The following is an 18,000-nucleotide window of genomic DNA, read 5'->3' on the forward strand; positions in this document are numbered from 1 at the left end:
GGCACCATCAGGCGACGCATCCTGACAATTGACACACAGTGATGTTCTTGCAACTTTCCCATGAAACGTGTCTGGAACATGAACATTTTATATTTCTCGAACATGGAAACCATTTTCTGTGTATGTTTGATGTAACGTTGATAAAATATTATCTCAACCTTCAGAAAACTGAACACATGAATGTTCTTGCAACGTCCCATAAAATGCATCGAGAACATCAATGTTGTATATTCTGAGAACATTGTAACCACATTCTGGATAAGTTCCATTTGAAATGTTCTCCTAACTTTAACACCAAAACATGCTAAAAAGATTCTCTATTATACAGTGCGTCCTGAAAGTATTCAGACCCCTTAACTTTTTCCACATTTTGTTACGTTACAGCCTTATTCTAAAATTGATTAAATCGTTTTTTTTACCCTGATCAATCTACACACAATACCCCATAATGCCAAAGCAAAAACAGGTTTTTAGAAATTGTAGCATATTTATTGAAAAATAAATACCTGAAATACCTTATTTACCTTATACAGTTGAAGTCGGAAGTTTACATACACGTAGGTTGGAGTCATTAAAACTCATTTTTCAACCACTTCACAAATTTCTTGTCAACAAAGTATAGTTTTGGCAAGTCGGTTAGGACATCAACTTTGTGCATGACACAAGTAATTTTTCCAACAATTCTTTACAGACAGATTATTTCACTTATAATTCACTGTATCACAATTCCAGTGGGTCAGAAGTTAACATACATTAAGTTGACTGTGCCTTTAAACAGCTTGGAAAATTCCAGAAAATTATGTCATGGCTTTAGAAGCTTCTGATAGGCTAATTGACATCATTTGAGTCAATTGGATCTGTACCTGTGGATGTATTTCAAGGCCTAGCTTCAAACTCAGTGCCTCTTTGCTTGACATCATGGGAAAATCAAAAGAAATCAGCCAAGACCTCAGAAAATAATTGTGGACCTCCACAAGTCTGGGTCATCCTTGGGAACAATTTCCAAATGCCTGAAGGTACCACATTCATCTGTACATACAATAGTATGCAAGTATAAACATCATGGGACCACGCAGCCGTCATACCGCTCAGAAGGAAGATGCGTTCTGTCTCCTAGAGATTAACATACTTTGGTGCGAAAAGTGCAAAACAATCCCAGAACAACAGCAAAGGACCGTGTGAAGATGCTGGAGGAAACAGGTACAAAAGTATCTATATCCACAGTAAAACGAGTCCTATATCGACATAACCTGAAAGGCCCCTCAGCAAGGAAGAAGCCACTGCTCCAAAACCTCCATAAAAAGCCAGAATACAGTTTACAACTGCACATGGGGAAAGATCGTACTTTTTGGAGAAATGTCCTCTGGTCTGATGAAACAAAAATAGAACTGTTTGGCCATAATGACCATCGTTATGTTTGGAGGAAAAAGGGGGAGGCTTGCAAACAGAAGAACACCATCCCAACCGTGAAGCACGGGGGTGGCAGCATCATGTTGTGGGGTTGCTTTGCTGCAGGAGGGCCTGGTGCACTTTACAAAATAGATGGCATCATGAGGTAGGAAAATTATGTGGATATATTGAAGCAACATCAAGACATCAGTCAGGAAGTTAAAGCTTGGTCGCAAATGGGTCTTCCAAATGTACAATGACCTCAAGCATACTTCCAAAGTTGTGGCAAAATGGCTTAAGGACAACAAAGTCAAAGTATTGGAGTGGCCATCATAAAGCCCTGACCTCAATCCTATAGAAAATTTTTGGGCAGAACTGAAAAAGTAAGTGCGAGCGAGGAGGCCTACAAACCTGACTCAGTTACACCAGCTCTGTCAGGAGGAATGGGCCAAAATTCACCCAACTTATTGTGGGAAGCTTGTGGGAGGCTACCTGAAACATTTGACCCAAGTTAAACAATTTAAAGGCAATGCTACCAAACACTAATGGAGTCTATGTAAACTTCTGACCCAGTGGAATGTGATGAAAGAAATAAAAGCTGAAATAAATCACTCTCTACTATTATTCTGACATTTCGCATTCTTAAAATAAAGTGGTGATCCTAACTGACCTAAGACAGGGCATTTTTTACTAGGATTAAATGTCAGGAATTGTGAAAAACTGAGTTTAAATGTATTTGGCTAAGGTGTATGTAAACTTCCGACTTCAACTGTAAGTATTCAGACCCTTTGCTATGAGACCCGAAATTGAGCTCTTGTGCATCCTGTTTCCATTGATCATCCTTGAGATGTTTTTACAACTTGATTGGACTCCACCTGTGGTAAATTCAATTAATTGGACGTGATTTGGAAAGGCACACACCTGTCTATATAAGGTCCCACAGTTGACGGTGCATGCCAGAGCAAGAACCAAGCCAAGAGGTCAATGGAATTGTCCGTGGAGCTTCAAGACAGGATTGTGTCGAGGCACAGATCTGGGGAAGGATACCAAAAAATGTCTGCAGCATTGATGGTCCCCAAGAGCACAGTGGCCTCCATCAATCTTGAATGGAAAAAGTTTGGAACCACCAAGACTCTTCCTAGAGCTGACGACCCGGCAATTGGGGCGAGAAGGACCTTGGTCAGAGAGGTGACCAATAACCCGATGGTCACTCTGACAAAGCTCCAGAGTTTCTCTGTGGAGATGGGAGAATCTTCTAGAAGGACAACTATCTCTGCAGCACTTCACCAATCAGGACTTTATGGTAGAGTGGCCAGATGGAAGCCACTCCTCAGTAAAAGGCACATGACAGTAGGGCTGGGCGATATGGCCAAAATAACATATCATGGTATTTTTCACATTTTTGGCGGTATGATGGTATTTGACGGTATTTTATGTTTTTGATTAATAAAAGTTCTACATTTGCTTTATGAGTAGTGTGTGACCCTAGGGTGGCAACATATATTCTAAATAATTTCAATGGGTCTTTCTCCATTCGGATTGTTTTATACTCTTCAATTCAACTTCAACCTAAAATAACTTCCTGCATTTCCATCAATTTCTGCATTTCCTGCACTCATTTGAGATCATTTCCACACTGATCTCATTTCCACACGATATGGGAAAAAATACTGGGCCTTATTTTTAACCAAATGTTGCGATTCAGATCTAAACACTTGGGTGAACTCATGGAAATTAGAATGTTTATTATAATTCTATAGTTAGAATATAAATTATAGTGGGCACTTTGATTACAGTGTTGTTTGACATGACGACGAATGAAAATGCAATGAACGAGTTATTGTGACAGGGTAGGAACCAAAGTGATGTTCAGTGTTTCCTAGGGGACCCTATAATCTTTCGCTACATTAAATCTTTATTCATATAGCCAACATATTCATGCTTCGCCTATTCCTCTTTGATTTAGAAAATACTGTTGCACAAACAACATGCTGATTTAAGTCTCCACCAGTACTGGTATCAGGACGTATTAGCTAGCTACGTTTGCCCTGACTCAGTACTTTTATAAGCTAGTTTACTAGGCAGCTAACTAGCGTTTAGCATTAGTGGCTAACACGATTTAACTTAACTTGCTAAGAAAATACAAACTAGCTGTTTGCAGATGTAAGAAACACAAACTAATATTGTAATTATAGAACGCTTGTGGATTTATATTACGATCAAAGTGGAAACAACATCGTTGTCATCAACATTGTTGGATGTGCTACATTGACCATGCAGACTGAACAAAAGTGTCTCGTGGTCAAGCAACAACAAATGCGCTACTTGAGTGACGGGGTGGTACTAGGTCTGTGTGGAAAGCGGCATGGAGAGAGAGAGAGCGGAGAGGGATGACTCAAGTAGCGGAGTAAACTATACTATAAAAATGGACGTTACACACAGCGTATCACATACCGTTATAGAAGGTAAAGTAAAAACCCAAACGGTCCATGCATAAATACTGGTATGTAGTAAAATACGGTATACCGCCCAGCCCTACATGACAGCCCGCTTGTTGTTTGCCAAAAGGCACCTAAAGACTCTCAGACCATGAGAAACATGATTCTCTGGTTTGATGAAATCAAGATTGAAGTCTTTGGCCTGAATGCCAAGCGTCATGTCTGGAGGAAACCTGGTACCATCCCTACAGTGAAGCATGGTGGTGGCAGCATCATGCTGTGGGGATGTTTTTCAGCGGCAGGGACTGGTAGACTAGTCAGTATTGAGGTAAAGATGAACGGAGCAATGTACAGAGAGATCCTTGATGAAAACCTGCTCCAGAGCGCTCAGGACCTCAGACTGGGGGCGAAGGTTCACCTTCCAACAGGACAACTACTCAAAGCACACAGGCAAGACAACGCAGGAGTGGCTTCGGGACAAGCCTTTGAATGCCCTTGAGTGTCCCAACCAGAGCCCAGACTTGAACCTGAACGAACATCTCTGGAGAGACTTTAAAATAGCTGTGCAGCGACGCTCCCCATCCAACCTGACAAAGCTTGAGAGGATCTGCAGAGAAGAATGGGAGAAACTCCCCAAATACATGTATGCCAAGCTGACCACTGTGACTGACCCGTCATACCCAAGAAGACTCAGGGCTGTAATCGCTGCCAAAAGTGCTTCAACAAAGTACTGAGTAAAGGGTCTGAATACTTATGTAAATGTTATATTTCAGTTTTTATTTTTTGCAAATAATTCCAGCGTGGGAATGAAAGGAATGTAGACACACGATTCCTTGGAGAGAATAACCGGATGGTCCTGCTTGAATTGACCTTCTTAGATACAGCTACTCAACCGTTGCATTGATTGTTAAGAGGTTCCTTTGTCTTCTTCAACCTCGTGTTGCGTTTTGGGGTCACGAATAGTCGTGGACCTCGGCTGCAGCGCGCGGTCAACTTAGTCTGATATGTAAATTCTTAACTCACATGTTTAATACCCCCGGGTCACAAAGGGGTGTTTCCATCTTTATAGCAAGTTCTCTGGGGGGTATCTAGTTACGAGGCAAGGTATGGATTTTACTCTGATCTAGTTTAGACAACTAAATTCACAGTTCATCTTTACAAAAACATTATCTTTGATTGGGATATTTTCTACACAATGCACAGTATGTAAAAGTCATGTACATATTATGAAAACTCTTCAAGTTACAATGTTTTCGTTATAACGTCATAATTTAACTTTTAATAACAACAAAAACAACATTCATTTTCATATTCCCCCTATCGTTGTTACCACCATTTTGGCTGATGAAATATATTGTCCCAAAGTCCATTTATTGCATGTTACCATTCTGAGGTAGATTCTCCATAGACCCACCATACATTCCAAACCTCCACACTGAGAGGACAAAGGATTCATCTGCTGCCTTAAGATTTACAATGGGTGTGAGGTATCATAACCCCCCCCCCCCCCCCCCCCCCCCCATCTATCCCTCTCCCCCTCTGTGGGAGTGAGAGATGTCTCTGTAGGACTGTGATCCACAGTAACCTGACCCGAACTGGCCAGTCATGACACATTTTACGGGTAACATTACAAAAACATTTAATTGTCAATTCAAGGGGCTTTATTGGCATGGGAAACACATGTTAACATTGCCAAAGCAAGTGAAGTAGATAATATACAAAAGTGAAATAAACAATAAAAATGAACAGTAAACATTACACTCACAGAAGTTTCAAAAGAATAAAGACATTACAAATGTCATATTATGTATATATACAGTGTTGTAACGATATACAAATGGTTATGGCACTCTGTGGTATTTCACCCAGTAGATATGGGAGTTCATCAAAATCGAGTTTGTTTTCGAATTCTTTGTGGATCTGTGTAATCTGAGGGAAATATGTGTCTCTAATATGGTCATACATTGGGCAGGAGGTTAGAAAGTGCAGCTCAGTTTCCACCTCATTTTGTGGGCAGTGTGCACATAGCCTGTCTTCTCCTGAGAGCCAGGTCTGACAACGGCGGCCTTTCTCAATAGCAAAGCTATGCTCACTGAGTCTGTACATAGTCAAAGCTTTCCTTAAATTTGGGTCAGTCACAGTGGTCAGGTATTCTGCCACTGTGTTCTCTGTTTAGGGCCAAATAGCATTCTAGTTTGCTCTAGTTTGAATTCTTTCCAATGTGTCAAGTAATTATCTTTTTGTTTTCTCATGATTTGGTTGGGTCTAATTGTGTTGCTGTCCTGGGGCTCTGTGAGGTGTGTTTGTGTTTGTGAACAGAGCCCCAGGACCAGCTTGCTTATAGGGCTCTTCTCCGGGTTCATCTCTCTAGGTGATGGCTTTGTTATGGAAGGTTTGGGAATCGCTTCCTTTTAGGTGGTTGTAGAATTTAACGGCTCTTTTCTGGATTTTGATAATTAGGGGGTATCGGCCTAATTCTGCTCTGCATGCATTATTTGGTGTTCTACGTTGTACACGGAGGATATTTTTTCAGAATTCTGCATGCAGAGTCTCAATTTGGTGTTTGTCCCATTTTGCGAATTCTTGGTTGGTGAGCGGACCCCAGACCTCACAACCATAAAGGGCAATGGGTTCTTTAACTGATTCAAGTGTTTTTAGCCAGATCCTAATTGGTATGTTGAATTTATGTTCCTTTTGATGGCATAGAATGCCCTTCTTGCCTTGTCTCTCAGATCGTTCACAGCTTTGTGGAAGTTACCTGTTGCGCTGATGTTTAGGCCAAGGTGTGTATAGTTTTGTGTGTGCTCTAAGGCAACGGTGTCTAGATGGAATTTGTATTTGTGGTCCTGGCCTTTTTTGGAACACCATTATTTTGGTCTTACTGAGATTTATTGTCAGGGCCCAGGTCTAGCAGAATCTGTGCAGAATATCTAGGTGCTGCTGTAGAACCTCCTTGGTTGGTGACAGAAGCACCAGATCATCAGCAAACAGTAGACATTTGACTTCAGATTCTAGTAGGGTGAGGCCGGGTGCTGCAGTCTTTTCTAGTGCCAATTTGTTGATATATATGTTGAAGAGGTTGGGGCTTAAGCTGCATCCCTGTCTCACCCCACGGCCCTGTGGGAAGAAATGTGTGTGTTTTTTGCCTATTTTATCTGCACACTTGTTGTTTGTGTACATGGATTTTATAATGTCATACGTTTTTCCCCAAAAAAATGTCTCTCCCTAGAATTTTTAGCTGGGTCTCTCTTTCTCACACAAGCACACACACACACACACACACACACACACATAGATAACTATAATGGTGTTCTTTTGTTCTGGTCTGTACTCTGGGTGATTGAGGCATTAGTCTCAGTGTGTGCTGGCCAGGGAGAGGGGTTTGTGTGTCTGACCAGTCAACTGTTTCTGTCTCTTGATTGGACTGTCATTGATTTTTTTTAATTGACTTACACTGTAGATAGCTAGAGCGAACAAATTACTCTTATTTTTCAGTCTCTCTCTCGTTCCAATTTCCCTGTCTCTCTCTTTCCAAGTCTACCCCCTCTCTCTTCCTCTCTCTCTCCCCCCAGCATCTCTGTTGAAGTTTTGGTACAGGGAGTTGGAGGAGCCGTTGATTCCGCATGAGTTCTATGAGGAGTGTATCACTCACTATGATGACCCTGAGGCTGCAGTCAACGTTGTCATGGGCCTGCCTCACATCAACAGACTGGTGCTCTGCTACCTCATACGCTTTCTACAGGTAACACACACACACTATACTGTACATACAAAAGTCCAGTGTAAAAAGAAGCTCTCATCAATCCACTCCCTGAGCTTATTTATTTTAGGGACAATGATTTACAAAAGTAAACCTTCAATAGTGAACATAGTAGCAATAGGATGGCCAGAGGCTACTGTTGATTGTCTGCAAAAAGAAAGCTACAAAAAGACACCTAGCATTCATCTTGGCTAGCCTACTGTAGCTGTACAGAAAGTATTCAGACCCCTGGACTTTTTCCACATTTTGTTACTTTACAGCCTTATTCTAAAATGGATTAAATACAACAACAAAAATCTACACACAATACCCATAATGACAAAGCGAAAACAGGTTATTTTAATTTTTAGCAAGTTTATTCAAAATAAAAAAACAGAAATACCTTATATACATAAGTATTCAGCCCCTTTGCTATGAGACTCGAAATTGAGCTCAGGCGCATCCTATTTCCATTGATCATACTTGAGATGTTTCTACAACTTGATTGGAGTCCACCTGTGATAAATTCAATTGATTGGACATGATTTGGAAAGGCACAGACCTGTCTATATAAGGTCCCACAGTTGACAGTGCATGTCATAGCAAAAAGCAAGCCATGAGGTCGAAGGAATTGTTCGTAGAGCTCTGAGACAGGATTGTGTCGAGGCACAGATCTGGGGAAGGGTACCAAAAAATGTCTGCAGCATTGAAGGTCCCCAAGAACACAGTGGCCTCCATCATTCTTAAATGGAAGATGTTTGGAACCACCAAGACTCTTCCTAGAGCTGGCCACCCGGCCAAACTGAGCAATCGGAGGAGAAGGGCCTTGGTCAGAGAGGTGACCAAGAACCTGATGGTCACTCTGACAGAGCTCTAGACTTCCTCTGTGGAGATGGAAGAAACTTCCAGAAGGCCAACCATCTCTGCAGCACTCCACCAATCAGGCCTTTATGGTAGTGGCCTGATGGAAGCCACTCCTCAGTAAAAGGCACATGACAGCCCGGTTGGAGTTTACCAAAAAGCACCCAAATACTCTCAGACCATGAGAAACAAGATTCTCTGGTCTGATGTAACCAAGATTGAACTCTTTGGCCTGAATGCCAATCGTCACGTCTGGAGGAAACCTGGCACCATCTCTACGGTGAAGCATGGTGGTGGCAGCATCTTCAGCAGTCCCTGCCGCATTTTCAACGGCAGGGACTGGGAGACTAGTCAGGATCGAGGGAAAGATGAACGGAGCAAAGTACAGAGAGATCCTTGATGAAAACCTGCTCCAGAACGCTCAGGACCTCAGACTGGGGCGAAGGTTCACCTTCCAACAGGACAACTACCCTAAGCACACAGCCAAGACAACGCAGGAGTGGCTTCAGGACAAGACTGTAAATGTTCTTGAGTGGCCCAGTCAGAGCCCAGACTTTAACGCGAACAAACATCTTTGGAAAGACCTGAAAAAAGCTGTGCAGCAACTCTCCCCATTCAACCTGACAGAGCTTGAGAGAATCTGCAGAGAAGAATGGGAGAAACTCCCCAAATACAGGTGTGCCAAGCTTGTAGCGTCATACCCAAGAAGACTCAATGCTTTAATCGCTGCCAAAGGTGCTTCAATAAAGTACTGAGTAAAGGGTCTGAATACTTATGTAAATGTGATTTTTATTCAAATTTGTATTATTTACAACAACAAAAATCTACAAACCTATTTTGCTTTGTCATTATGGGGAATGGTGTGTAAATTGATGAGGGAACAAAAACAATTCAATCAATTTTAGAATAAGGCTGTAACAAAATGTGGAAAAGTCAAGGGGTCTCAATACTTTCCAAATGCACTGTAGATATCTTTGGAAAAGCAGTTATCTTAACGGGGTAATGTCCTATTTTGAATATCTTACAATGATATATAGTACATCATCCTCTCTACACACTCATGCTCACACACTCATCCACATTCATACACACTTTTTAACTTCACACAGCACCCTCTTCCTACAGGTAACGCACACACACACCTGCTCAAACACACCCATCATCATCATCTCTCTCTTTCTCTCTGTCTCTCTAACCCTCCAGGTGTTTGGCCAGCCTACCAACGTGGTGATAACTAAGATGGATGTGAACAACCTGGCCATGGTGATGGCTCCCAACTGCCTGCGCTGCCAGTCAGACGACCCACGCATCATCTTTGAGAACACGCGTAAAGAGATGTCCTTCATCCGCGTGCTCATCCAGCACCTCGACACCAGCTTTATGGATGGCCTGCTATAGCCCCCCAACTTCAACTGTACCCCGAAACTACCATACGACATACGGCGCCTCCCTCCCTGCTATAGCCCCCCACTTTTCAACTATTCTACCATGAAAAAAACCACACGGGTTGCCCCCCAATTTCAAATGTGCCCATAAATCCACCAAGGCTCCACCTGCCCCACAGACCCTGTTCTAACCCCCCAACATCAATTGGGATGACCAGGATACCTCCCAACTCCAACTGCCCTCCATATACCCTGCTATAGCCCCCAAACTACAACTACTGACCCCAAAACCATCCACACAGGACAGGATGACCCCCTACCTCCCCGACAGAGCCCCAACCCAGCCTGACCCGGACCCCTGACCTCTAACCTCTACTCCCACCCTACACACAGGGACTTGCGTCTCACACACACTGATGTACAGGGTTACACACACTCACATAGACATACTCTCACATGTACATTTACTGACGCGTACACACACACACTCACTTGTATAGTACACATCCATACACACAATTTCTGAAATCAGGGTGTCGGACCACAAATCAGCTCCGGACCCAGAGCTACAGTCAAACTGCCATCAAAGAAGGTGGATAAATGAAGATGTCCCACTCAGGCTGTTTACCATTGATAAAAATGGTCACAGTTCCGGTCTGCTTAAGGGATGACATAGGTACCAATGCATTAGCAGCTGAGTCTGGTCTGTTTAGTTCATTGACTGTATACGAACCAGAAAAAAGCAGGGCGTGAGATGTCTCGCTTCCTCTCCTGTCTCTGCTGCCATGAAGCCTGTCAGTCCATCTGCACTGTTGTCACCAACCAACTGATGTCAATAAAGTTTTTTATTTAGATTTTTGGGGACGGTGGGGGCGAATCCAGGTCAGGTACTAGAGGGGATCATCGCAGCACTGCCAATCAACCGTGACTGTTGCAACCAGAAGTGATAGACACCCCTACAGCCCTTACCACCCATCCGCCTGGTACATAGGCCCTTCTGCCCCACTCACCCCTCTGACCACCCAGACAACCACACAACCTCTACCCCTAGAGCCCCTCACTATCTACCCCCAACACATCCTCAAGATGGCGCACACCTCTACACTCTCATACTGATATGATTTCTGAATGTCTAAATTAAGATCCGTCCACCTCTGTCTGTCTGTCTGTCTGTCAGAAAAACTACCTGTCTTTTGGACCTGTAAAAAAGTATTTTCTTTAATAGCTGATTTGACTGGGTATGGATTAAAAATATATATATTATTATTTTATTAATTGATTTGTTGTATTTTAACAGAGTTATGTTTTTTGCCCACTATTTTATATAATTTAATTTATTTGTATTTATTTCAGCAATATTTCCTTAATGCCTTCTTCTTAGACAATATACTTTAGGATTCACGTTGTCTGTATGTGTGTCCCAAATTGCACCCTATTCCCCTTATAGTGCACTAGTTTGGGGCAAAAGTAGTGCACTATATAGAGAATAGGGTGCCCTTTGGGATGCACATCATCTTTATGTTTGAGAGAATGAGTGTGGACATGTAGGCATGTATGTGCTTGTGTGTGTTTTCAATACAGTAGGACATATACATCACATGTTCATATGCACATACATGTTAATACGTGCTCTCTGAAGGGTACAGTTGGTGTGTCTCTCTGTGTGTCTGAGAGTTAAGTCCTGCTGTTTTTTTTTTGTTCTGTTCAATCTGTATTTACACACATCAGAGAGCTCATTGAACAAGAGAGACTGACAGAGCAATAACCTACACCCTCTGGATCTGTAACCAGGTTTCTATCCAAAAAAAAGTATATGTCAGATAAAACATTTCACGACAGTCCTGATGGAAACAGGAAATTGGAAACCGCAAATAACCATCATATCGAAGTAAACGTCGAGTCACGTGATGATATGTTGTGTCGTCTTCCCCCTATAATAATGCAGTGATTGATGCTCCTTTCCAATAAATATTGAGGGTCTTAATCCAGAGAAATGATGATCGATACTTGGCTGCCTTTTGACATATTAAAATAATCTCGCTCTTTTGTCCATAATAATCTCATCATATAGGCTATCCTACGCGCACTGTATCTGCAAGCTGTTGGCTAGAGAGCACGTGCCAAGACCAGAGTGGGCACAGTCGCAATATAACGCAGTTTTTTTGGTGTTTTTTTTTACATAACCCCATTTAACTTGTATTATTTATTCGGTACATGGTCATTTAACCGCAAAAGTTATTTTTATGTGCACTACGTCTTAAGGCACAGATTTTTTTCCACAACAGGTCAGTTTGATGGAAACATCTCGGGTAGGAAAATGCATATTTGTGAATATTCACATGAAAATCTGTCTCCAATTGGAAGTGCTCTTCATTTACCTCTCAACAATGGCTGAATTACAATCTGTAAGTAGTAGAACTGTTCACTCAGTACTTTGGCCAATACTACATTTTTTACTGACATGTTTAAAACTATTTTCTACAATGGAAAGGAGGGCATACACTCACATGTTAACAACATAGACTACCAAGGGGCACTGCAAAAATACTACTCTCAGAGACAGAAAGAAGGAACAAAAATGTGTGTGTGTGTATGTGTTTGTGTAAGGGATGGCAGTAGAAAATCGACCAATCAGCATGCAGAACTTCGGGTCACCACTTTTAAAAACAAAGTAAATAAAAGAAAAATATATGAAAAAATAAACATGAAATACTTACAGAAAGGATTTACAAACATGAAGTGTTAAAAATAAATGTTTCCACTTTAAGAGATGATTTTAAATCTCTTTTTAATCTCTTTGTTTTCAATGATTACTGGTTGGTTCTCATTTTTGATTTGTTGCTACATATGTTCTTCTTACAGTTAGTGTCCATACTGTTATTATCATTATTAATGTAATTAAAATGACTGATATTGATCACAAGTAAGGTGGGAATCAGCTGCTATGTACTCTCTGCTATGTACGCTCCTCACCTCCTCCTTTTCTTCCTCTAACTTCTCCTACTCCCTGCTCCTCAACATTTTCTTTTCTCTTTTAATGTCCACTGTCTGTCACTCAAACAAAAATCGACATTGTTTAATAAACAATTAAAATGTGAAATATTCATAGTTTGTGTGAGACTTTTTATTAACTAACACAGTGACAATCCATCATAGTTGACTCCCATGTCAATGTAACAATGCAGCATGTACAGTTGAAGTCGCAAGTTTACATATACTTAGGTTGGAGTCATTAAAACTCATTTTTCAACCACTCTTGTTTACAAGCTATAGTTTTGGCAAGTCGGTTAGGACATCTACTTTGTGCATGACACAAGTAATTTTTCCAAATATTGTTTACAGACAGATTATTTCACTTATCATTCACTGTATCACAATTCCAGTGGGTCAGAAGTTTACATACACTAAGTTGACTGTGCCTTTAACCTTTCAGTGATACCCATCCCGGATCCGGGAGCATCCTCATCAAAAAAGCTGACTAGCATAGCCTAGCCTAACGGGACAGGGATATCATATAATATAATTTTCATGAAATCACAAGTCCAATACAGCAAATGAAAGATAAACATCTTGTGATTCCAGCCATCATTTTTGATTTTTAAAATGTTTTACAGCGAAAACACAATATGTATTTATATTAGCTAACCACAATAGCCAAACACACAACGGCATATTTTCACCATGTTTCCACCGCATAGGTAGCTTTCACCAAACCCACAAATAGAGATACAATTAATCACTAACCTTGAACAACTTCATCAGATGACAGTCTTATAACATCATGTTATACAATACATTTATGTTTTGTTCGAAAATGTGCATATTTATAGCTACAAATCCTGGTTTTACATTGCAGCCACCATCACAAATAGCACCAAAGCAGCCAGAATAATTACAGAGAGCAACGTGAAATAAATAATACTCATCATAAAACATTTATGAAAAATACATGGTGTACAGCAAATGAAAGATAAACATCTTGTGAATCCAGCCAATATTTCAAATTTTTTAAGTGTTTTACAGCGAAAACACAATATAGAATTATATTAGCTCATCACAATAGCCAAACACACAACGCCATTTATCCACCGCAAACATAGCTTTCGCAAAAACCAGCAATAGATATAAAATTAATCACTAACCTTTGGACAACTTCATCAGATGACAGTCTTACAACATCATGTTATACAATACATTTATGTTTTGTTCGAAAATGTGCATATTTAGAGCTGCAAATCGTGGTTATACATTGTGAATACGTAGCAATAATTCACCAAAATCTCCGGAGATATTTTGGACAGTCACCGAATCTAATCAAAGAACTCATCATAAACTTTACTAAAAAATACATGTTGTACAGCAAATGAAAGATACACTGGTTCTTAATGCAACCGCTGTGTTAGATTTTTAAAAATAACTTTACCACAATATACGTTATTGTGAGACAGCGCTCACCTATTCTCCGCGGTGTTGGAGTCAACATATTACACAGAAATATGAAATAACATCATAAATGTTGTCTTACTTTTGCTGTTCTTCCATCAGAATGTTGTGCAAGGAGTCCTAGGTCCAGAATAAATTGTTGTTTGGTTTTAGAATGTCCATTTCTTCTGTCGAATTAGCAACTTTGGCTAGCCATGTCGAGCTCACGTGTCCATCATCTCTTGATGCATGGAACGAAAAATTCCAAAATTCCCAATAAACGTTGAATAAACTGATCAAACTCGGTTGAAAAATCCTATTTTATGATGTTTTTCTCATATGTATCAAATAAAATCAGAGCCGGAGCAATTCGCCATGTATACCGAACGCTTTTCAGAAGACAATGTCGAGTTCCCCCACGCGCCGTCGAAAACTGACAAAATACCGGACCTGCCACTCCAAAAGCTCTTATTCGGCCTCACATCAAGCTAGACACCCCATTCAACCTTCTACTGCCTCTTGACATCTAGTGGAAGGCGTATGAAGTGCATACATATCGATAAATAAAAGCCAATTGAATAGGCAAGCCCTGACACAGAGCCTCGTTTTCAGATTTTTCACTTCCTATATGGAAGTTTGCTGCCAAATGAGTTCTGTTTTACTCACAGATATAATTCAAACAGTTTTAGAAACTTCAGAGTGTTTTCTATCCAATAGTAATAATAATATGCATATTGTATGATCTAGAACAGAGTACGAGGCCGTTTAATTTGGGCACGATTTTTTTCAAAGTGAAAACAGCGCCCCCCTATTCACAAGAAGTTTTAAACAGCTTGGAAAATTCCAGAAAATGATGTCATGGCTTTAGAAGGTTCTGATAGGCTAATTGACATAATTTGAGTCAATTGGAGGTGTACCTGTGGATGTATTTCAAGGCCTATCTTCAAACTCAGTGCCTCTTTGCTTGACATCATGGGAAAATCAAAAGAAATCAGCCAAGACCTCAGAAAAGGAATTGTAGACCTCCACAAGTCTGATTCATACTTGGGAGCAATTTCCAAACGCCTGAAGGTACCACGTTCATCTGTACAAACAATAGTACGCAAGTATAAACACCATGGGACCACGCAGCCGTCATACCGCTCGGGAAGGAGATGCGTTCTGTCTCCTATAGATGAACGTACTTTGGTGCGAAAAGTGCAAATCAATCCCAGCAATGAAGAAGCCACTGCTCCAAAACCATCATAAAAGATTACGGTTTGCAACTGCACATGGGGACAAAGATCGTACTTTTTGGAGAAATGTCCTCTGGTCTGATGAAACAAAAATAGAACTGTTTGGCCATAATGACCATTGATATGTTTGGAGGAAAAAGGGGGAGGCTTGCAAGCCAAAGAACACCATCCCAACCGTGAAGCACGGGGGTGGCAGCATCATGTTGTTGGGGGTGCTTTGCTGCGGGAGGGACTGGTGCACACAAAATAGATGGTATCGTGAGGGAGGAAAATTATGTTGATATATTGAAGCAACATCTCAAGACATCAGTCAGGAAGTTAAAACTTGGTCACAAATGGGTCTTCCAAATGGACAATGACCCCAAGCATACTTCCAAAGTTGTGGAAAAATGGCTTAAGGACATCAAAGTCAAAGTATTGGAGTGGCCATCACAAAGCCCTGACCTCAATCCTATAGAAAATGTGTGGGCAGAACTGAAAAAGTGTGTGCGAGCAAGGCCTACAAACCTGACTCAGTTACACCAGCTCTGTCAGGAGGAATGGGCCACAATTCACCCAACTTATTGTGGGAAGCTTGTGTAAGGCTACCTGAAACATTTGACCCAAGTTAAACAATTTAAAGGCAATGCTACATGTTGGATCTGGCTCAAGATGTCATACCACCTGCCATTTTGGTTGATAAATCTACTTCCTAGCTTCTGAGGTCATTGATGATCCTAAGGGACGATACGTCATAGTAACCGGTAAACTGTTTTCTACCCCTCTTGTTTCAGCTAGTGTTTATGCTCCCAATTGGGATGACACAAGTTTAATTTCTTCCTTTTTATCTGCTATACCCAATTTAGATTCCCATTTGTTGATTTTAGGGGGGGTTCAACTGTACAATGTCCCTAGATCTTGACAATTCCTCACGAAGAACTACAGGCCCATCTAAATGTGCCCTACTTATTCAATCTTTTCTTCAAAAATATGCTATGTGTGAGTCCTGGTGTTTCCTACACCCTACAGATAGACAGAATTATTTTTATTCTCATGTTCATCAAACATACTCCCGCATTGACTACTTCTTTTTGGACAAAAAACTTCTGCCTAACTTTTGGCGGTGTACTTATGAGAGTATTGTTATTTTTGACCATTCACCATTAGTGCTTAAACTAGAGTTTCCCCAGCAACCTCCTATGTGTTATCAATGGCGTCTTAACCCCATTTTACTCTCAGATAAGGAGTTTGTCAATTTCATTTCTTCTGAAATCACCTTATTCCTAGAAATTAATTCAACGCCAGGTATGTCCTGCTCTACCATATGGAGTCTCTCAAAACATACCTACGTGGCCAAATAATTTCTTATACAGCCAACCAAAACAAAGCTCGCTCTCAGCGACTTTGAGACCTGAACGAAGCCATAGCTACATTGGATGAGAAGTATGCTACAGATCCTTCCTCTGATCTACATAAAGAGCGCCAACTACTCCAATCTGAATTTGATGAGCTTTCTACCAGGCAAGCTGAACAGTTACTCTTGCGAGCTCGATACAGAGCGTATGAACAAGGCGACAAGGCCAGTAAACTCCTTGCATGTCAGATCCGTAAATCTGAGGCCTCACGTTTAATCCCACAAATAAGGACCCTGTCTGGTGCCACCACAGTTATACATAAAGAGATCAATGATCAATTCAAACAATTGTACTCTGCGCTATACACCTCTGAATCTCCTCAAGACCCTTTGCTGAGTGATTCATTCTTTAATGGTCTGAATATGCCTTCAATTGATACAGACTCCCATGACTGTTTAGAAGAAGAATTTACACCTGAGGAGATTGCAACAGCAGTGTCCGCAATGAAAAATGATAAATTACCAGGTCCGGACCGTTTTCCAACTAAATTTTACAGGATGTTTTCTGGTCTGCTTTGCCCATTCTTGTCTCGATTATTTACAGAGTGCCTTAATACGTCAAAGCTACCGCCTAGTCTCTATCAATCTTCAATTTCATTACTATTAAAAGAAAAACAAAGACCCCTGGAATGTGGATCCTATCGCCCAATCTCGCTTTTAAACTGTGATTACAAAATCCTAGCCAAGCTCTTAGCCATCTGTATGGAAGGCTCGCTGCACCAAGTAAGACACTCTGACCAGACTGGCTTTGTGAGAAATAGGATCCAGACAGGGTTGTTCACTCTCCCCCTTGTTGTTTGCTTTGGCAATCGAGCCCCTCGCCATCACACTATGCTCTAATGATGCCATTCAAGCTATAATCAGGATGGACTTAGAGCAGAAAGTTTCGCTATATGCTGACGACCTCCTTTTGTTTATCTCCAACCATGATACCTCATTGCTACGTGCCTTATCTGTTCTTAAAATGTTTGGATCAATCTCAGGGTACAAGCTGAATCTAGGCAAGAGTGAGCTTTTACTGTAAATAAGGCTGCTTTAAAGTGCTCTTTTGCAAGTTTTCAGTTTAGGATTGTCTGGGATCAACTCACCTACTTGGGAGTTAAAGTGACAAGGAAATATTCTAATTTGTTTCAGGAAA

General features: G+C 41.0%; 1 protein-coding gene across 1 annotated transcript in view; it reads left to right on the plus strand.

The window, feature by feature from the left end:
• The window catches only part of LOC120052629 (rho GTPase-activating protein 39-like), a 160,471-nt gene extending 147,557 nt beyond the window's left edge, over positions 1–12,914 (plus strand). The window contains exons 13-14 of the mRNA XM_038999656.1: positions 7,400–7,569; positions 9,631–12,914. Of these exons, the coding sequence (XP_038855584.1) occupies positions 7,400–7,569; positions 9,631–9,825 (365 nt within the window). The 3' untranslated portion in view covers positions 9,826–12,914. The remainder of the gene's footprint in view (positions 1–7,399; positions 7,570–9,630) is intronic.
• The last annotated feature ends 5,086 nt before the right edge of the window (positions 12,915–18,000 follow it).

The sequence above is a fragment of the Salvelinus namaycush genome, chromosome 8, assembly GCF_016432855.1.
Source record: "Salvelinus namaycush isolate Seneca chromosome 8, SaNama_1.0, whole genome shotgun sequence".
In the NCBI taxonomy this organism is placed as follows: Eukaryota; Metazoa; Chordata; class Actinopteri; order Salmoniformes; family Salmonidae; genus Salvelinus; species Salvelinus namaycush.